This window comes from Leucoraja erinacea, chromosome 12 (assembly GCF_028641065.1).
Source record: "Leucoraja erinacea ecotype New England chromosome 12, Leri_hhj_1, whole genome shotgun sequence".
NCBI classification, from domain to species: Eukaryota; Metazoa; Chordata; class Chondrichthyes; order Rajiformes; family Rajidae; genus Leucoraja; species Leucoraja erinaceus.
Genome location: NC_073388.1, coordinates 24,194,108 through 24,216,612, shown reverse-complemented (window position 1 = coordinate 24,216,612; position 22,505 = coordinate 24,194,108). Strand labels below are relative to the sequence as shown.

General features: G+C 41.6%; 1 protein-coding gene across 2 annotated transcripts in view; it reads left to right on the top strand.

The window, feature by feature from the left end:
- LOC129702192 (55 kDa erythrocyte membrane protein-like) overlaps positions 1-22,505 on the top strand; it is a 63,039-nt gene that overhangs the window by 11,627 nt on the left and 28,907 nt on the right. For both annotated transcript variants that reach the window (XM_055643830.1, XM_055643831.1), the window contains exon 2: positions 20,090-20,248. In XM_055643830.1, coding sequence (XP_055499805.1) covers positions 20,090-20,248 — 159 coding nt within the window. The remainder of the gene's footprint in view (positions 1-20,089; positions 20,249-22,505) is intronic.

The window sequence follows — 22,505 nt, the reverse complement described above, 5'->3', positions numbered from 1 at the left end:
TGCTGGGGTTGGGGAATTAAAGTTTAGCATGGTTGAGGGGCTGCCAGTGAAGTTGACTGCTTTGGTTTAGTTGGTGTTATGCTTCTTACAGCCCCATTATGGACAGCATTCCACCACACCCCTGACTAGTATGTTTGTGGGTAGTCAGAATGGATTTTCAAGACGTAAGTCTGCCTCTGGCCTGGTCTTGTAACCATGGTGTTTATGTGGCTGGCCCAGTTGAGTTTCTGGTCAATGGTGATTTTGATGGAGGATTCAATGATGGTTATGTCATTGAATGGCAAGGGGAGGTGGTTAGACTCCCTCCTGTTGGAGATGTTTATTACCAGGCACTTTTGTGGTGCAAATGTTAACTTTCCATTTAGCAGTCCATGCCTGAATGTTGTCCTGATCTTACTGGATGCAGGCATGTACTGCTTAATTTTTTGAGAAGTTATGAATGGATTTGAAAATAGTGTAATCACTGATGAACCTCCTACGTCTGAACAAAGAATAGAAGGAAATTCATTGATGACAAGGCTGAAGATGGTTTGGACCTAGAACACAGTCCTAAGAAACTACAACATTGATTTTGTAGGGACAGGATGATTGACTTCCAGCAACCTCTTTAGTCAGAGAGTAGTTAATCTGTGGAACTCATTGGCACAGAGTGCTGTGGAGGCCAAGTCTGTGGATATTTTTAAGGCAGAGATAGACAAATTCTTGATTAGAATGGGTGTCAAGGGTTGAGGGGAGAAGGTAGGAAAATGGGATTAGGAGGAAGAGATCAGCCATGATTGAATGGCGGAGCAGACTTGATGGGCCGAATGGCCAAATTCTACTGCTTTGACGTGAACGTGAACCACATCTACCTTTTCACAAAGTATGATTCCAACCATTGGTGTGTTTACCACTTGATTCCCATTGACTTTAGTTTCACTATAGCTCCGTGATCTGTTAAATGCGCTTAATGTGGAGGAGCGGCACTCTCACCGCACCACTGGAATTGTATTGTATTACTGAACTTAAATGAACAACGCAGCTCATTGTGCACTGACTTTTGTGGCCATTCAATTACATCATTTTCTGGCAGCTCGAACACAGGCAAAAATGTAGATTGTGGACAATTCACATGATTGGGCGGATGTCTGGTCAGACATTAACTAACACGGATATCCAACCTAAGTGCTGAGTCCAACTTAGTGATTGGTGCATGTCACGTGGAAATATTAGCTAATATGGTCTACTCCGGATATCATTAATTTTAGTTCATATGGTATTTATAATGGCACCACAGCATACATTGACTATAAGTATCCATATGCAACATTAATTTGATTCAACATTTAATTTACAACTTTCTCCCACCCTAAATTAATTCTTGCTCAAATTTCAAATTGATTCACATATATTCTGCCAAAATGGTGTGGGTTTGAATAACTCACAGTTGTATTCAGTAACAATAATCTGTTGAACGTGACTTTGTCTCTCCCCATGGATCCCAGAAATCGCCACAACATTCTTTCATCATCTGCGCTGATCTCGGCTGAGAGATACACAACTGGCATTTAAACTCCTTGTGCATTCTGAATGAATTTATAAAAACGGCTGTGAGTCAAAACGAAACATAAATAATCACTTCATTGTCACAAAGGTATCATTGCATGTGCAAGTGCTAACCAAGTTGAGATGAAGTTGTGTGAGTGTTAACCAAGTGGAGATGGAGATCTGTATCGATCTCAATTGTGAGGACGTTTGCTGAAATGGAACTGCCTGTGAGGGAACAAAGAATAGATCATCCCTCAAAATCAGGGATGGCACCATGGTACCACAAGTAGAACTTGAAAGATCCAGTTATCGTGGTCCATGTGGGTACCAACGACGTAGTAGAACGAGGAAAGAGGTTCTGCTAAGGGAATTTGAATAGTGGAGTGCACATGGGCCCTCACAGAAACCTCCAGCCTTTCTGGAGCACTCCAATCTGTAGACAGACCTCCTTCCGATCTCCACCGAGCATTGTTGGTGCAAGAGGGTGACTGAATGGTAAGATGCCTGCGATTGAGTGAGATCCCAGCCTTTCCCAGGGCCTCAGATCCCTGGTTGGGGAGTGACTTTGGTAAACACTGTCCATGTGCTGTTTGTTTGGAGTTTGCACCTTCCCCCTGTGTTCTTGTGGACCTCCTCCAAGTGTTCTTATTTCCTCCCAGATCACATAGGACATAGGTTAAATAACTACTGCATATTGTCTCAAACATGTAGATGAGAATGTGGGAACAATAGGTTAACTTGGGAAAATTAGCATTGGAGTGTGATTAGTTCTTGAGCTAGCCTAGTCTCAATGGTCAAAATAATCTGCTGTGTCGTAATGAAATCCAAATATAATTGTTTGTTTGGAAGATTAGCCCCCAAAACAGTAATTTGGCCAAACAATTAAATTAAGGCCTCATTTTGTATCTTTTTCTGCTGTTGCAATCTCTCAGGAGACCCATTGGCAGATATCCAATTGGACGTCCAGCCCATTCTCAAACTCTCTCTGCCTTTCCACCTATCTCCTTTAAACATACTGCTCATTCCTTAGGGTGCTTCTTTGGTTCAGTGGTGGCTTTTCATGGCCATCCGAAGGGGGGGGGGGGGGGGGTGGGGGGGGGGGGGGTAGGGGGGTAGGGGGGGATGCGATGGGTGTGATCGCACAAACCTTTTTTTCCAGAGTAAAATAAAATTGAGGCGCAATGTTTTATAATTCAACACCAGGACAGAGGGAGCCTTGCCTTCGGGCTCCTTAGCCCTCTTGCAGCCTCTGTACAGCCACTGGATGACCCTGGAGTGGTGAGTGGGCAGCGGGTGTCAATCAAAGGAGGGGGGAGTGATGATACTCGCAGCGCGAGCAAGACTGTGCAGACTTTTAAGTTTGTCAGATTTTTGAAGATTTTCATTAATAACTCGAGAAAGAAAGCATGAAATTTTCAGATAGGGTAATTTTGGACTCTAGGGGGAAAATCTCTACCGGAATATGTAAACATTTTACCGTTAGTACGTCGTTTTTTTTCGAGAAGATGCGACAACACACAAACAAATAAATGCGCACACACACACACACACACACACACACACACACATCCAAGAGTTTTATAGTTATAAAAGGATATGATTGAATCAAAATCAAGAATTATAAATTCACATTTCAAAATTGGTTTCACAATTCAGTAGTACTGATTTTCAGTATTCCATACTGATATTTGAGAATACATGAGGTTGCATGCAAAATACTGATTTTCAAAAATCCAGTTTCTGTGTAGTACGTTCTATTGCATTTATGTGAGAAATACCGATTTCCCCAACAAAATACTGATTTTCAGCCATCAAAATACGGAAATGCTCGGTGAAACTTGGCAGCTCTGCAATTATTCACAATCACATTGTGTTTGAGAATTCAAAATGTGATTTGTGATCTTGTTTATGAGTCATCATGGAACTAGAATTTGTTATAATAGTATGGCAGTAAAATAGGTTAGTTTGAAAGCGATCATAGTAATGTAAATGCACCTTTTAGTTTGACTTTAAGTTTCATGATGGAAATTCACATCACTATTCCATGTTGAAATTGATGTGATGTGATGTGACGTTGTTCAGTCAGGAGGACCATTAAAGGTGCACTGCAAACACTAACACAGTATAACAGTAACAGGCAATCAAATCAACAGACAAAAAAAAATCTAAAAAAAGGTTTTCTTTACTGCAAAAACTTACAGTATTTTATTTGCAGTTTTTGCATGCTCCTTTATAACATTTTACATAAGATTTTACAACAGTACAACTTGATTATTATTACTAGGACAACTTCAATTCTTGATTTAAATAAATGTATACAACAATTACCCTAATCAACCCATTCCTCCCACTCATTACTCTTGACAAGAGAGAGCTAGAGAGGGCTTTTAAAAATAGCAGCCAGGGGATATGGGGAGAAGGCAGGAACAGAGTACTGATTGGGGATGATCAGCCATGATCACATTGAATGGTGGTGCTGGCTCGAAGGGCCGAATGGCCCACTCCTGCACCTATTGTCTATTGTCTAATGTCTATTGACTCAACCAAAATTATTTCCGAAATATTGGTCATAAATTTGGTGCAAAAATGTTCCAATATAAGGCTCAGAATACACCAGAGAGCATCTAAAACCCCAGAGCTTCCAGACCCTGGCCGCGAGGGACTTCGCGCTCGTGATTTGCGCTGCGCGCACATTATTTCACATGAAATTTTTGTAATCCTGTTATGCCACCCCCCTTTTTGAAAAGCTTCGTACGGGCCTGCTTTTTATCTGATTACACTTCTGTGAAGTGTTTTGGGAGGTTTTATTGCAGTTAATGGTGATATAAATGGACATGAGAGGAAAAAGAACAGTCTGCTGGAGGAACTCAGCAGATCAGGCAACATGGGAAGTGGAGAGATGACATTCCAGGTTGGAGCCAAGGATTTACGCTCTTCACCAGTCCTGAAGAAGGGTCCCGACACAAAATATCATCTGTCCATTTCCCTCCACAAATACTGTTGACCCGCTGAGTTTTAGGAGCAGTTTTTCTTTGCTCAAGATTCCAGCATCTGCAGTCACCTGTGTCTCACATAAACACACGTTGTTATATTAAATAAATTGGAAACAGGCTGTGATACAGCAAATAATATATCGCCTGTTAGTTGAAGTGAGAATTATGCAAGAAATCCTCTATTGTCCCGCATTCATTTAGTTATGAAGTACCCAGTTGTTCTCTACTTTATTAATGATGTATATTAATGTGTGGCCTTTGGTTAGTGGACAAATAAGCCTCTGTTTGACCACATGTAAATGAATCGAGGTTTGATTGGTCAATAGGGACTACAGGAATGTGTTGCAAACTACCCAGCTTTCTGAAACTACTATTTATTTCTCTTCCATTGTTAACATTCAGCCTTGGAGAATATCAGATTTCTTCTCCCGGCCAAGCGACTCAGCAGCTCTGACCCAATTAACAATTCAACTAAAACCATTGTTAACCAAGTGTCACAAGCCTTGATCAATTCGCCCTATGCCCCTCCCAGCAACCTGCTCTCAATCCAGAGATCACCTCTGTCCCATCACCCTAAAATCAGCCGGGACTCTACCACAGTTCACTGTCAGCTCCATCTTGGCCCCAACCTTGCTCGTAAATCATCCAGCCCGCCTGTAATCTTCCTAAATCCTCTCTCCTCACTGGGCTCATGGACCCACCTCAATCCCAGGCAGCACATGAAAAAATGGAATGCGCCTTGGCCTCTGGTTCTATAAGATTTGCCAAGGTGATGATGGGAGCGAAATGGGTGCACTGGAATTTTTAGACACTTGAATTGGCCCTGATTTTAGCTCAGTGAGATCACAAATTACTGGTCTCCTGCACATTCAGCCTTCTCCGCATTCTCCCTATAGTTCATTTACATTTTCACTCTTTAATTTGTTCTTCCCCATTACTGCAGCACTACTGAACTACTCGCCTAATTAATTGGTTCCTGTAAACTCTTTTAACTTCAAATAATGAATGCATTCACTTTTCCTTGATGTATCTTTCATTAACAGATCAGAAATAGCATTGCAATCGACTGTTACTCATTCAATTTTAATCTGTGTGCTATCCTCTCCAGGTCAGTGCGGATTTCAGTACTTTTATTTGACTTTCTGATTATTATATTGATCACCAGGAAAGATATTTTCTTCATTAATCACATGGTAGAAATACTTCAAACATGTTCTGTGTGCATGACCCGCATTGCCGAGAGCGAGGAGGGACCCCGTGCCGTTGAGAGTTACTTGGCGTTAGGCCATTGAGAGTGAAGGGGGGCTGCTGAGAAAGATGGAGGACCCGGTGCTGGGGCTGCCTGTGGCCACATGTGGCGACGGGTCTGGTTCACTGCTGTGAGTAGAAGATAAAACTGTTTGATGAACGTTTTGTAACATTGCCGCACCAGAAACATGGCGACTCGTGTACTGCCTATGTGAGGTCTGATTTTACCGGGTTATATACAAAACAAAGCATTTCACTGTACCAAGGTACATGTGACAATAGAATATCATTGAATCATTGAATGAGTGTTCTGACATGGTTTTTATGTCACTGGGAGCTAGTGGGGTTTTTTTTTACTAACAGCAATGTTTCCATGGCCACATCCTAACTAATCACATTTGAATGGTTAAACTACATTTTAGTTGCACAACTTTAGCTGTGATCCTTAATGCAGTGTGGATGTGGCAATGAGAAAGGTTTAACTTCAGCACAGGCAAGATGGAACGCTCGATAGAGAGGGCATGGCAGAGTGTGCTGTGGGGGGCAAGGGGAAGAGGAGAAAGCATGGGGAAAGTGAGATGTACAATGAAATATTAGATCTTGAAAGCATTGTAACATGAGTCTGCCCAAGACAGACATTTATTCCAATATCAAACTCCATAATTCTGCAGAGTCTCTATCAAAACCATTGAAAATGTAAGCCAAATATCCACAATGGACAATTACATGGCACGATTCAGCAGTACTAATGTGGGACCACAACTTGTACATTCAGGCCACTTAATGATTCCTCAGGCATTACAGGTTTTTGTGCTGTAGTGTGCCTTTGTATTTTACATGACCATTGTTTGTTCATTCATATAAAGCACGAAGATTAATTCAGAAATGACCATTGTTATTTGGTGCCATAAGATGCTTATTTGTGAAGATGTTGTTTTGTTTCCTGACAACACTTTTTGTGCTTTACCAGAAAAGAAACAATGGTTGCCCTGGGACAATGTGAAATACGACCCCCTGTAATGCTCTAAAGTGTTTAAAGAGGGGCCTTGATGTATGGTTCTTTGTGTTCATTGCTAGAGAAAGACTAGAGTAGAGGGCATAACTATAAGGTGAAAGGGGCAGAGTTTAAAGGAGATGTGGGGGACAATTTTTTACACAGAAGGTGATGGGTGCCTGGAACATTCTGTCCGGAGTGGTGGTGGAGACCGATATGATGGTGGCATTTAAAAGGCTTTTAGATGGATACTAAGTGGGACCCGTTGGGTCCCAGTCACACAGGAGGCCTGGTCCCCCGATGCAACCCATTCCCCAACGCAATATTCCACCACTCACCCATCCCCCCAATGCAATATTCCACCACTCACCCATAGCCCCTTACTGCGCAGGTGCTGCTCATTTCCCCTCATTCCCGTGTGGGCGGGGGGTTGTGTGGGGGGAGAGGGGTGATTGGGCGGGGGGGAGTAAGCGCGGAGAAAAGACAGGGAAGAGAGGGGGGCCAGAAGGGTAGTGGGGGGGGGGGGAACCAAAGGGGTAGTGGCTGGAATTGGCGGTGCGATGGGGACTCACATCAGGGGCTGGTCGCTGGTCATTCTCCTCTGCCGGGATCAGAGTCTCCTCTTTCTGGTTGGCGACATCTCTGACTCCGGGCTGGGCTGGGTCTCCGACTCTGGGCTGGGCTGGGTCGGGTCTCCGATGCTGGGCTGCTGCTTGAGGTGGGGCTGTGCTGCTTGGGGGGGGCTGTGCTGCTTGGGGTGGGGCTGCTGCTTGGGGCAGGGCTGCTTGGGTTGGGGCTGCTGCTTGGGGCTGCTGCTTGGGTTGGGGCTGCTGCTTGGGGCAGGGCTGCTTGGGGCTGGGCTGCTGCTTGGGCTTGGGGCTGCTGCTTGGGGCGGGGCTGCTTCGGGCCCCTCCGAAAGTCCGGTTGGAAACCTCCGCCGGCCATCCTCAGCGCCAGTAAAGACGCGATGGCGCAGGAAGGGGCGGACTGTACCGGGGAGTGACAGGGGAAGAGACTAATCTGGAGAAGGCAGGAGAATAGATCGATCTGCGCATACGCGGTTTTCAAGATTTTTACACCTGGCTAACATTTACAACATTCAACCGATCGGAACGAAACTTGGTGCAATCGCAGCGTAGGGGAACGGTGAGTGAACTGGCGAAAAATCATAGCGCTATCGCGAACCGTGTATGTGCAAATAGAATGACCACCAAACTGGAAGAAAACAAGATCAAAGTTTTAGTTATGTATAGATGCAGGGAATGGAGAGATATGGATTATGTGCAGGCAGATCAGATCAGTTTATCTTGGCATCATGTTCGGCAAGGATATTGTGGGTCTAATTGCTTGTTTTTCTGCTGTACTTTTCTATGTTCTAATTCTGGAGAGGGAAAATGTGTGGCAAAGTCTAAGGATGTAACTAAGCTCAGTGGTAAGGCGTGACCACAAATCCTTCACCTCTGTACTTGGTACCCCATCAATATTTGTCCTTTAGAAGCACACTTGAAGAAGGAGACTTGTTCAACACATTGAAGAGTTGGCCAGGCCGTGACCACGCATCAATTGAATTCCTCAGTGAGGACAAATGTTGAGGCACGTACATGTGAACAAACTTAAAACAAAGGTCACAGATATAATCATGATGCAAATATACAATGTTTTAGATGGGGATATGGGATGCTCACACATACTGCAAGTTTGGACTTTCTTTATCTGAGTCCTTGTTCAAAAAGACTTGAGTTGCAGTTCATGTAATGTATAGTTTAGATATCATAGGTCTCTTTGTGCTGTGATTGCATCCTGCCTTTTTGTCAGCCTAATTAAAATGTTTATTCATTTTTATCAGGCAACTTAATCGAATATAATGTGAACTTTGCTATTCAGAGTTAAAATTTGCTGACCCATGAATTCTTACAATAATGTAGCTAGGTCGGGTGCTATGAACTTTGTACCGCTAAGATTCACCTTCTTAACCATTGGTTAGATTCTCAGAAGTAATTTTGTAGTCAGCAGCTACTAAGGTATTTACAACAGTGAGATAAGGGCCTTGATGTGGAGTCAGCAACTGGATGTGTACTTAACATTGTTCCAGCTCAATAACACTCAAGGCAGGGAGAGGACTTTTGCCGTTCCTAGCCGCTCCAATTGCATGTTTAAGCATAACAATCAATATTGCGTAATTGAAAATGCATTGCGGAATATCTGCTTCACACTTAGAGAGGGGGTAGGTTTCGTCCAGTTTGCGTTACGTGGTATTGTGTTGCCGGAGTCTCATTGATTTTGATTGTTATAAGGTTGCTTTTCATTGCTCAACCTAAATGTACAACATCCAATTAAAATAAAAACATAAATAAATGCCCATGGTCAAGGCCACTGCCTCAAGATTAAATCCCTGGGCCCATCCATTGTCTCTAAATTATCAGCCTACTTGTCCAAAAGTTCAGTTTGGCTTTGTTTAGTTTAAGTTAGTTTTCTCGGTGTCTTCGTTTATGACGTGCTTTCATATTAAGCTTCTTGTGAAGCACCTTGGTGTTTCTTACAAGGAAACAGGCCCTTCGGCCCCCTGAATACATACCTACCACTGATCACCCGTTCCCATTAGTTTTATGTTACCCCACTTTCACATCTACACCTTAGCGGCAATTTCTATACGCTAGGGGTAATTTTATAGAAGCCACTTAACCTACAAACCCATGCTTCAGAACTATTCTTCAGACTGATTGTGCTGGTGGTTGGGAGGGCAAGAAAGTTGGAAGAGGGGCAGGACAAAGCTTGGCAAGTCCTGGGTGGATTAAGGTGAGGGGATTTTTAATAGGCAGATGGTTGGACAAAGGCCAGAGATGAAAAGTCAGAAGGTGTGAGACAAAAGGATTGAAGAGATGCAAATTGTGAAGCTAGAAGAAGAAATGAAGCACTGGTAGTTACCTAAAATTGGAGATTTCAACGTTCATTGTAATCAGGATGTTATGTGTTTTTTCTACTGTAAAGCAGCAACTGCAGTTCCTTATTTCTATTTCTTAATCTTGTCATTATTGAAATGCAAGCTCCAAATCTGTAGAATTCCTATGCTTACCCTCGCTGCCTTTCAATATCCTTCCGAATGTCACAGGAATCTTAATTCTTTGAGCAAGCATTTGATCACCTTTCTCAATGTCTTCTTTGATGACATGCTCTCGTATTAAGCTCTGTAAGATTCTTGTGAAGCACCTTGGAATATTTAGAAACCTAACAAACCCATATAATGTTTGTTGCATCAAATTCCTTTTTAATAAAACATGGGATTTTGGTATTTCAGTATCACATTCCACAATTTAATTTTTCCTATGATATATTGCTTATAATTCACTTCCACCCCAGATTATCTCCTCATCATAATTCAGCACCAGCTAAATTGTATGTGTGAATTTTGATGGTTAATGACATCCAGCTGAATTACAGATGGGAGAAAAACAGAACTGCTTGCAGGATTCAACCGTGTAAAACCGTGTAGGAGCCACAGTAACATAGGAGTGAAAAGGTCAATAGGAGTAAAAAATTCTCCTGATGAACATTAATGGCTGCCACATCAGCATGCACAAAGGGACCTTCTCTGGCCAGTATCCAATTGCTTAATAAATCATATGTGATGCTTGGGGTTTATAAATAGAGGCAACCTATGTTGAATTTTGCCTTACTGACATTCTGCTATTCTCCAGTAGCAAAAACACATAACTAGACTCGTCATAACAATATCATGACCAATTGTACAGGATACACTCTCAACGGTCAGGCAGCACGGTGACATAGCGATAGAATTGCCGCCTTACGGCACCAGCGAACCGTGTTCGATCCTGATTACGGGTGCTGTCTGTACGGAGTTTGTACGTTCTCCCCGTGACCTGCGCGGGTTTTCTACGGGAGCTCCGGTTTCCTTCCACACACCAAAGACGTATAGGTTTGTAGGTTAAATGGCTTGGTAAAATTGTAAATTGTCCCTAGTGGGTGTAGTAGGGTGTTAGTGTGTGGGAATCACTGTTCGGCACGGTCTCAGTGGGCCAAAGGGCCTGTTTGCACGCTGTATTTCTAAACTAAACTAATCTAAACAGTCAGTTCCCAAAATCTTTCTATTGTTTACGGCACAAATCAGAAGTGTATGAAATGTTCACCAATTTTCTGGAGAGGTGCAGACACAATGACACTCAAGAACACCAACACCAATGAGGGCAGATTTGACCTGATGCTCAACTCCCATGACCATCCCCATCACCTATCTCTGGCTGTAACATGTCGGACCCAACAGATTCACTCAAACCACATTTTGGCAGCGGACAACATTAACTTGGTAATTTTGTATCATGTTAGACTTAAGTTCAATGGGCAGTACCTTTCTGACCTTGTTTTTCTGCTAGCACAAGGTTATCACTGATGTTATTGATGCTAAAGATAATTTCATGCAGGCGCTTTTGATATTTTAATCTCCACATAGAAAACATTTTGAAAATGAATGCCAAAGTTGAAACTGGTATGGCAAGTGCTAAATAAAGGAAGAACAAATCTATAACATTTCTAAAGCCAGATTATGGAATTTATATTAAATCATCTACAATTTAAAGTAAATGTAGCCTATTTTTCTCATATTTCTATACACACAAAAAAAAACTTTTTCTGACCCAGTATAAACACGAAGTACACACAAAGTCATTGTTTGTGGTTCCTGGAAAGTGGAAAGATCTTTGACAGTGTAGATATAATGGATTATACACTCCCATTGAACCTTGGGTAACATGGCTGTCTGATTAGTGACATGTACAATATATAAAGAAGACAAAGCTAAGAACACAATGGTCTGAAAGAGAATTTGTATCAACAGCTCTGAAATTAAATCCAGTCCAGATCACTTAAATGTTTCAAATATAACAACACGTGGAGAATTGGTAAAGCCCCGTCCCACTTCCCCGAGTTACTCAGGAATTCTCCCGAGTTTTCCCCTTGATTCAAACTCGGAGAATTACGGTAATAGCCAACCATAGGTACTCGGGGCTATTTTTTTTACTCATGGACATTTTTCAACATGGTGAAAAAACGTCCCGACTTACCTGATGCCCCTAATGCTGGCATTACAAGCCGCTACGAAATATCTACGGATTCCTACGTCCTCCCACGGATTCGCTACAGACTCGATACGGACATTCTCCGAGTTTGAATCATGGGGAAAACTCGGGAGAATTCGTGAGTAACTCGGGAAAGTGGGACAGGGGCTAAACTGTGCTAAATATTGTTGAAGTTAGGAGATGGTTATAAAATTTGTCACTCTACCCATAAAGGCTGTGCAATTTAGTGTTGTACTTCAACAAAGTCAATCTTGAAGAATGATCAGTTTCTACTGATGGCACTGAAGTTCAGGTAGATACTTTCACAGGAAAATGGGTGGCTAGAGCAGCTGTCTTTTGCTTGTGGTGTCTGGATTCAGTGCCAGCACAAACTGAGATGATCTGACCTCTAAGCTTATTCTGCTACTGATGGCTACAGTTGGGCGAGCCTTACATGAGAAACGTATTCATAAAAATATGTATTTAGAGCCTTAAATATGAAACGTATTCAGAATATAAAAAAAGAGAGTTTCCTGAAGTTTGGAGCCATCTTTAGCATTTCTTCCATTTCTTGCCTTCTCTTGGTATCCCTGTGGTCACTGGTAGTCATTTAATTTCTCATTCAAATAAGCATCATGGGAATAGACTGAATATTTAGGACAAGAATCATCTTTGCCTCATTCAATGTCCAAACATGCACACTCACAGGGAGAGGAAAGCAAGGTTGGCAATTTACTTGGGGTTAAGGTTACCATTACTGATATTGAGCATTCTCATCCATTTACCTGTTCAAGGAGCTGGGATAAGCATGAGTAACCGAGGATTATTTGAGATCATGGACCTGGGGTTTATACTTTTAATTATTTCTGGTAAATAGCCTGTGTGTGTCCATTAATATCAATTAGGTGCCCTGTGGACTCTGAATGATGAAGCAGAGTTTTGCTTCCTGCGTGCTGCAGAATGCTGACCTGTTAGATTACCATTTAATACTGCAGTAAACCTCTAAACCAGGTTTCAACTGTGTCCCAGCCCAGCTTATTTTGCAATGCAGTCATATCCATGTGGAATAACTGCTACAGAGTTGCAATTAATAATATTATATCATAAACTAACCTCCAGCTTCTGTCCCTCAGCTGAAATGACAAAATTGGAACGTTGAAACTGTTTTTGACAATTTAAACCATTGGTATGATTGGGTGATATTTGTTTTATTTAACTGTACTAATACCACCTTTTAAAATTCATCTTTGTAATACTTTATTTCAGTTTTTATCATATATCGCAACACCCACATCAAGGTACCGACAACCTCTTCAAACAGGTGTAATAATAGAGGGTGCTTTCTATTAGCTATTCGTTATTTATTTTATTGGAATCAATGTGCCACAATTTTTCCATATATTTTATTCCTCTCCCAGGAAGATATTTTCGCTTTATTTTAAAGGCATTGATACATTAAATCGCATTCTGCCATACTGTACCTCACTACTGTACCTCAACATTATATCATATCCCTTGATACTTGACCAGATACAAGTTTATCTTGAAAATTTCAAATGACGTTTGACAGATATGATTCCAGATTCCCACTATCCTATTCGTGTGCGTGCACACGCGTGTGTGTGTGTCTAAATCTTTATACTGCATTTCAAATTAATCTGCTGGAGGAAATTCTGTCCAAAACCAGCAATTAGCTTGGTCACATCTCCCAGGATTCACCTTTCCTGATAAGTCACTGGGCAACACTTTGTTGCTTAGATCTCGGATCATGTAACATTATTCTTCAGAAACTTGTATCTGATTAAAAAACGGTTTCTCTCAGAGGGAAATTTAGTGATGACCATCTCCAGGCTGTTTTCTGTTACTCTGGAAATTCAACCAGATATTTCAACCTTGCTTACGATTAATTCATGGAGCACTGCAAGGAAGATGTGTTCAAATTGTCCCAGAAGCACCCACTGTTGGACATTCGTGGGAATGTTATGGTCTGTAGGGTGGCACTGTGGTGCATCCAATAGAGATACTGTAGTAGACTTTCAGCCTGTTGTGATGTCTGTGTTGAGTTTCAATACTCTACCTATGTCAATGTGGTTTACCCCAAGGGCTATTGCACCATAAATTATCTTAGTATAGGTGGAGTATAGAGGCTGCTGCTGTCCTTTTATCGGTGCTCCATTGAGAGCATACTAACATACTGTGTATGCGTGTGGTACACCAGCTGCACAGTGGCTCAGAGGAAAGCGCTCCAGAGGGCCATTGACAACGCCCAGAGGATTGTCGGCTGCCCTCTCCTTACCTTGGAGGACCTACACAGTTCCCGCTGCACCAAAAAAACCCAGAATATAATAAAGGACATCTCCCACCCCGGACACTCCCTGTTTGAACTGTTGCCGTCAGGCAGACGGTACAGATCCACAAGGACAAGGACAAATAGACTACAAAACAGTTTTTACCCCACTGCTATAAAAGCACTAAATGTGGCCGCCAAGGAACGCAGGGGCGATACAGACTAAGGGACTGTGGTAACGGTGAAATCGACAGAAGGATGGAGGGTTGGGTGTGTATGCGTGCTTTGTCTGTGTTTTTTATTTATTTGCTTATCTTTATTATTTTACCGTGGATGTTTCGTTAGCTTTAGAAATGTTTGAATGCTGCACTGACTGGCTGACATTTTAAATTTCGTTGTACATGGCCCATGTTACAATGACAATAAAGAAACTATTCTATTCTATTCTATGGTGGAATCATGAGGGAGTCGATGGGACTGTTGGGAGAATAGGTCCCTGGGTACATTTTTCCGGTAATAGATTGCATAGTGATCTAGCATAGACAAGGATTGAATGGCCTCTTTCTACATTATATGGAAACATAGAAATTCATGTTACAAAGCTGGATTTGCTTCATCCAATGCCGCTCCCCTCTTTCCCCAGCAACAGCACAGCTCCAACACCTACACCCCAATTCTCCCAACTCCTGGGACTTGGGGTTGAGATGAACAACTAGATGCTCTCTCTCCCACCCAGTCTCATATCTGATCCCAACTTTCTTGCAGACCAGTCCCACCGCCTACCCCAGTCCTATTTGCTGACCTTTTCCTCAATTCGCCCCAATCTGGCTTAGATTTCTCAATGGGCATTAGTGTGAAAACAGCAGGTATATTGGGAAGTAATGTAAATTCTCTTCTATGCCTGGTAAAGAGGCATCATTTAATATTTTGCAAGTCATGAGGTTGTAAATCTACATATTTCCAAGTGTCAGAAATGTGTTAATCCAAAGCAAAAGTAAAATGCGTCATCTTAACATCATCATAGATGGCTATTGAAAGTCACAGCTGTGAGGAAACCACATCCTGGCGCATGCAGGAAACTATCACACAAGTGACTACTTTAACCATTGCATGAGCGTTGCTTTCTTTGTAACTGAATCGAAGCAACACATTGGATTCACATTTAGCAAGTGAGGAAAACTTCAACCCTCAATTTAAAGATCAGTATTTTCTGTGTCATTGCATTAGTATGTTATAAGTTTTTTCTTTTGTAATTTGTAATTCTAATTAATTTATGTCAAGTATGTAAAAACATACAAGGAATTTAATTTGTTATACAGTCATATAAAAAAAAACACAACTCCATAAAAATAAACATAAACATCCACTGTGATGGATGGAAGGCAATACCGTATTATTTTATATTTTCCCCACGATCGGGGCAGTCGAACCACCTGCAGTCAGAGCGATCGAAGCTCCCGCAGCCGGAGATCGAAGCTCCCGCGATCGGGGCGACAGTCAAAGCTCCTGCGGTTGAAGCTCCCGAACTCGATCCGTAACCAAGGGACCGCGAGCTCCACGATGTTAATTCCGCTGGCTCTCGCGGTTGGAGCTCCCGAATTTGATCCCCAGCAAAGGGACCGCCAGCTCCACTAAGGTTAGGCCGCAGTGCGGACGGAGATACGATACATAAAAAGTCGCATCTCCGTCCAGGAAAGAGATTTTAAAAAGTTTCCCCACCCCAACCTCCACATAATACAAAACTAAAGACACACTAAAACATACATTTAACAAAAGACTAAAAACAACAAAAGAGACAGACGAGTAGACTGCACCAATATGGTCAGGTTTAATTGTACGCAAGGTTCCATGGAGTTTATTGCTGCGTGGTGCCCCATTGTAGGTGCTGGTCAACTGGTCAATACCAAAGTATATGTCAGAGCTAGAGGAGGTGCATCTGCTGAACTGTCAGTGTGGATGTGATCAGCGCATGTACGATAACACACCAATGTAATGTTTCTTTACAATTATGTATTTTTTTGGTTCTTTTCAGTTATTTGAGAAGATCGACAATACAATGGCATCAAACATCAACCACTTTCTGACTAATGGAGTGCACAATAAAGAGGTTTTTACATTTCACAGGAGACTTTATCACAAATCATGACAATGCCTGGTGTTCTGTCTGCTCTGCACCATTAGTTTGTAGGTTCACAAGCTCTTTGAAATGAGTTGACCCCAGTAGGTGGGCCATAGAAATTGAATTTGGCACCCGTAAGTTAATGAGAGGCAATTTATCCAAGGGTAGGGGCTAACTTTAATCTAACCCGTCAGCCGGGTGAAAGATCAGCCACACATTTTCCCATTCTATTTTGATGGATTGTAGAATTGAGTACCATGTAAAATGGGTGAGCAATACAACTTCCAAAAGGTCCAATGAAGCAAGTTATGTTTAAATTACTGCCCCGGCTTCCACTCCAATCTCTGTTCAATGTTTGTTGCTGAAAACTGTCAGAAAAGTTTATGCCAAGTGAGTCAACAATAGAGTCAGCTAAAGATGCTCACCTCAAAAAAAAACTACCTGCAGGCACATTCTGCCTGGCTTACACTAGGAGAACAGGCATGAAATTGGGAGGCAACCTGAGCCTATACAGTGTCCAAGTGTGAATCGATGCTTTCAGGAAAAGCGGGTGAAGAAACAATCCTCTGTACACACTGTTCCATATGGTGGTGAATTGATAAATATCAGCTACAATGGGTCATATGGAAAGGATTTATGCTGACCTTACATGGTGACAGAGTGAATAGCTTGACTCCTCAGTTGGAACCACATTTTAAGGTGTTTCTTCACGGAAGCCTGAAGCACAGGTGTTTCACACCCAGAGTCTGGATGGTTTGAGGGTGCCATTACTGCCTTCCAAATGCAGGCTATCAGACTGTCATGTAAACCACAGGCAGCAAACCAAATCAAAATCAAAAATATTCTTACACTCTAATGGAACTTGATTCTGATCAGTTTACAATATTATTGTTACTTGGACACAACATTTGGAGAAAAAATCTGATTTGACTAGACAGTGATGGCTTGATAATCAGACTGCTCAGGAAGCCCAGGGAAAAGCTCTTTTGTCTGACAAACAAAACTCACTGAAACATACAGGCTTTCGACTAAATATTTGATCTAATTATTTCCACTCGCAAGTAAAGGTAGAATGTTTCCCAATTGTTCTTAAGCACCCACTGGCTTATTGGGAAAATGCACAGCTAAATATGTAATGCAAATGTAAGACTGGGCTGGTCTGTGTTCAGACAAAAGCTGGGGGATTTCAGCTGAAAGGGCAATTGGATACTTCAGTTGGCTTCAGTCTTGCTGGGGTGGTGTTGGGAGTAATTGAATGGTTTGGAGGCAGAGGGTGGATAACGGTGTCGTCAGCTAATGAATGAAGGCTGCAACACATTTTTAGTTTAGTTTAGAGATACAAAATGAAAACAGGCCCTTTGGCCAACCGAGTCCACGGACGACCATTGATGACCCGTTCATACCCGTTCTATGTTATGCCACTTACTCATCCACTCATTTACACACCAGGGGCAATTTACACAGGGCAATTAACCTGCAAAACCTTCTTTGGGATGTGGGGGGAAGTCGGATTACCTGGAGAAACCCCACATAGTCACAGGGAGAACGTGTAAACTACACACAGACAGCACCGGAGGTCAGGATTGAACCCGGATCTCTGGTGCTGGTGGCACAGCTGCGTCACTGTGCCAACCTTGTACACTAATGGATCTTGGGATTACCTCCAACCCGACACATCTGCCCAAGTAAATCCCCTGGGTATCAAGAAAAAAAATAGAGAAAAAGAGGCTTTTGTAAAAAATCAATAATTTGTGGAAAGAAGCGAAAATCTCTTCATTCAATTTAAACCTGAAAACTCATTGCGGTCATTTAACAATGAAGTGCCTGTGATCAAACTTTACTTTGGTACTGGGGCTTCTCTCATTCAGAGGTGGTCAGAGTAACGAGCCACCCTGTCAAAATAACGTTAACAATTATCTGCATGAAGCTCTGATTTTGATGCCCGCGCTATTTGTTGACTGACTGTTGGCCTGCGGAGTTTGGGAAGTTGTGACAGTACTCTTGTTGTACTTCTGGAGTGCCTTGGCAGCTTATTTGCTGAATCTTTATTATATGCTGATTTGAAAAAGAATGTCCAACAAAAAACATGTGAATTTTTTACTCTTCGAGTAAAGTTCATGAACACCTACATTGCACCACTGTAAAGTGTAATACTTCCTGAAGATGCAGTGATGCCTGGCATGTGAAGCTACAAAATAACGTTGACTCTAATGGGCAGCACTGCTGCTTTGTTACATGCTATCTGCAGTGTTTTATACAACACGCTGAATATAATATTAGAATATTTTCACATCCTGATATTAAAACCAAAGGTTTGACATTTATTGATATTCCATTGCCAGTGGAAATACCCAACCATGTAAAATAAATGTGTTAATTCTGCTGTAATTCACAGTTTTTCTACTGATATCCTCGACATTTATTTCTGAAGCTTGATGTTTCTTGAAGTAGTTATTTTATGTAATTTGAGTTAAGCAGACAGTGGCTTCAAAATCGTACCCGACTTTGAGATCAAGGTTACCTCACAGGGAAGATCTACAAGGAAGGGGAAGAAGATCTTGGCTCTGCCTGCTCATTTTATCAGAGTGATTTCCAGATCTAGGAGTGATTCCCCAGAATCACTGCACCTGCTGGTCTGTAGGCTGGTCTCAGTCCATATATAACATTAAATCAGATTGCATCCTTTTAATCAAGGATATCTGAAAAATGTCCTCAGGGTTATATCAATTGCCAAACCATCGTTTGAGCGAGGCTCAAGTATCCAGTATGTAGTAAAGGGCAAGTAATTTGTGAAAAAGTTTGAAGCTGAAAACTTGTTTATAATTCATTTAGATTCCACATACAATATTTCTCCCATTACAGTACTTTTAAGATCAATAAGTGCAGTTAAGAAGGAATGGGTTTTCACAACATATACTTAATGAGGACAGACCCACAGAATAAAGATGATGAACAATGTAATTTCAGTGATGTATGGTAAATATGAAGCATTGCACGGATTACAAATTAACCAGAATTAGCTGCATCTAATCTGCTAATAAACTCACCATTCTTTTGCATGTCTTATCTTATAGAAACTTACAAAATCTTATAGAAATTTACAAATTCTTATAGAAACTTACAAAATTCTTATAGAAACTTACAAAATTCTTATAGAAACTTACAAAATTCTTAAGGGGTTGGACAGGCTACATGCAGGAAGATTGTTCCCGATGTTGGGGAAAGTCCAGAACAAGGGGTCACAGTTTAAGGATAAGGGGGAAATCATTTAGGACCGAGATGAGGAAAACATTTTTCACACGGAGAGTGGTGAATCTCTGGAATTCTCTGCCACAGAAGGTAGCTGAGGCCAGTTCATTGGCTATATCTAAGAGGGAGTTAGATGTGGCCCTTGTGGCTAAAGGGATCAGGGGGTATGGAGAGAAGGCAGGTACAGGATACTGAGTTGGATGATCAGCCATGATCATATTGAGGCTCGAAGGGCCAAATGGCCTACTCCTGCAACTATTTTCTATGTTTCTATGATGGGACAATTTTGTGTCACAGACCAGCAAGAGAATGCTTCTATGTTTCTGCCAACATTCAAATTTACAATAACTGAATACAACGATGCAGTCAAGTTACTTGAACCAAAATAAACTGCCCCAGGCACATTTGGAGAGAGGAAGTGTATGTTAGAGAAAGAAATAACCTGTTGTGTTTCAGTGGATTTTGTTCAGGAAAAATAGGTAATACATTTTAGTCTGGTTGACTTCATCATTTTCCTATTTGGGAGAAAATAAAACACCTTTGCCATGTTGGAGCCTAGTTTTGTTGTTGTTTTTGTCTAACTTATTTATGTCTTATTCCTAGGGTTACATGCTGACCTGTGCTGGTGCTGCCCAGGAAGTCTACAGTAATGGCAGTACCAACTCTTCCCCTTACATGAATGGTAACAGTAAAGAACACGAGGTGCAGAACATGAAGAAAATCCAAATGATTACGTTCCAGAAAAGCACAAATGAACCAATGGTATGTCGACTTTCTGGGGAGAAAACTATTTGTAATCCTCTTGCAAAAACAAAGCTTCTAAATCTCACCCAGCCTTTTATACAGAAGGGAAATAAACACTCGTTGTGCTTTCAGATTTTGTCTACGTTTATTGTGGATGCTCCAAACTCCTTGCAATTTGCTTCAGAACCAATCTGTTCAACTCCCAACATCTATTCCTGGTTTAGCAGCAGATCCCAACTGCTTCCTGCTTCACCAGATCACCAACTTCTTCCTGCAATGGGTTTTGACTTGTTTGACCAAGGGCTGAGCTTCCCAATTCACATCCCATCTGCCACTGTGATTATCTATCTATCTTCAGTGCAAAAGCATCATTTTCTACAGCATTTACCTTCTCCATAGCTGCTAAAAATAACACCCATTCCTTCTTACACTTCCAGTTCCAACTTACACCTATCTGCTGTGTAGCTGGTTCAACTTTTGTCTTCCTCTGATAATATTTACTTGCAGATCATGATTGTGGGACTTTGCAAGGTGGTTTATATTAATGAATTATTTCTCACTGTTAACTCTAACACATTCAGAACAAGACATTTGTATTCTCTTCCACTATCCTCCTCGGTAAATTCCATTGATTACTGCTACCCAGCTCATTATTTTCTAAATCCTGCCTCTTCTCATTATTCCTGCCACAGAGTTTGCCCTCATAACCTTTGCCGTCTCCTTTAGATTACAATTTAGCCATTCCAGCTGTTTTTTCAGCTATAGTCCGATTCTTTCCACTCTGCAATTTACATAATCTTATGCCGATATTCTGGAATTTCCTCCTTAAATTCCTATAATTACAAAATGTTCCTAAAATATGCTTCTCTGGCATAGCTTTTAACCCCTTCCCTAATCATTGCAACTGTGGTTCATCTTCACTCAAATGTGCTATGTTAGGGGTTTGATGTAAATAGAATTGTTAAGAATTTCAACAAAATAATTGAGATACAAGGAACTGTGGATAACCATATATAACCATATAACAATTACAGCACGGAAACAGGCCATCTCGGCCCTACAAGTCCGTGCCGAACACTTATTTTTCCCTAGTCCCATCTACCTGCACTCAGACCATAACCCTCCATTCCTTTCCCATCCATATACCTATCCAATTTATTTTTAAATGATAAAATTGAACTGCCTCCACCACTTCCACTGGCAGCTCATTCCACACCGCTACCACTCACTGAGTAAAGAAGTCCCCCCTCATGTTACCCATAAACTTCTGTCCCTTAATTCTGAAGTCATGTCCTCTTGTTTGAATCTTCCCTACTCTCAATGGGAAAAAGCTTATCCACGTCAACTCTGTCTATCCCTCTCATCATTATAAAGACCTCTATCAAGTCCCGCCTTAACCTTCTGCGCTCCAAAGAGTAAAGACCTAACTTATTCAACCTTTCTCTGTAACTTAGTTACTGAAACCCAGGCAATATTCTAGTAAATCTAGTGGATGCAGGAATCCTGAGCAAAGCACAATGTGTTGAAGTAACTCTGTGAGTTAGGCAGCATCTGGAGAGAAAATGGTGGAAGATGTTTCAGGTTGGAACCCTTCTTCAGGCTCAAAGTAATTGTGATGGCTTTTGCCCGGGATTGGTGAAAGCATTAGAGAATGCAGTAGTGTACATATTAGGCAAATTGTGACAATATGTAACATGATTTGTCATCAGCATTACCAAAATAGTTCTTCAATCAGAGCCTTCATCAATTCTGAACAACTAATATTCATCAGCAACAAACTCAGCCAGAGGATTAATACTGGAAGAAGAAGGGAGGAGGCGATTTAGTCTCTTTCCCAGATGTCACTAAATAATTCACTTGTTAACAACAGTAATTCTTGTAACCCAGTCGCACAACTCCCCCTCTCGCTGTAACTATTAATTTACTTGGCCACTGAGCAGAAAGAAAGTACATCAAAAAAAATTCCAGTACAAATTTAGATATGGAAACATGCCAATAGCTCATTATCATCAGTGCTGGTTGCAACTCAGTTGGGTACATTTGGTGTATTTGTATCTCTACCATTCCTAATAATGGTAAATAATCCATTGTCAATGATGGCAGCAAGTAGCTTCAAATGCGAATAATGGCAGCATGTAGGTTCAAACAAGCAGCCACTTCCCATCCCTTCCAGTTAGCAGCCTCCAGCTGCCGCTACCAATGCTCCCCGTCACCTTGGCAGCGAGACAGAAGTGGCATGTTCTGCAATCAATTGGCAATGTGGCTTTCATGGCTG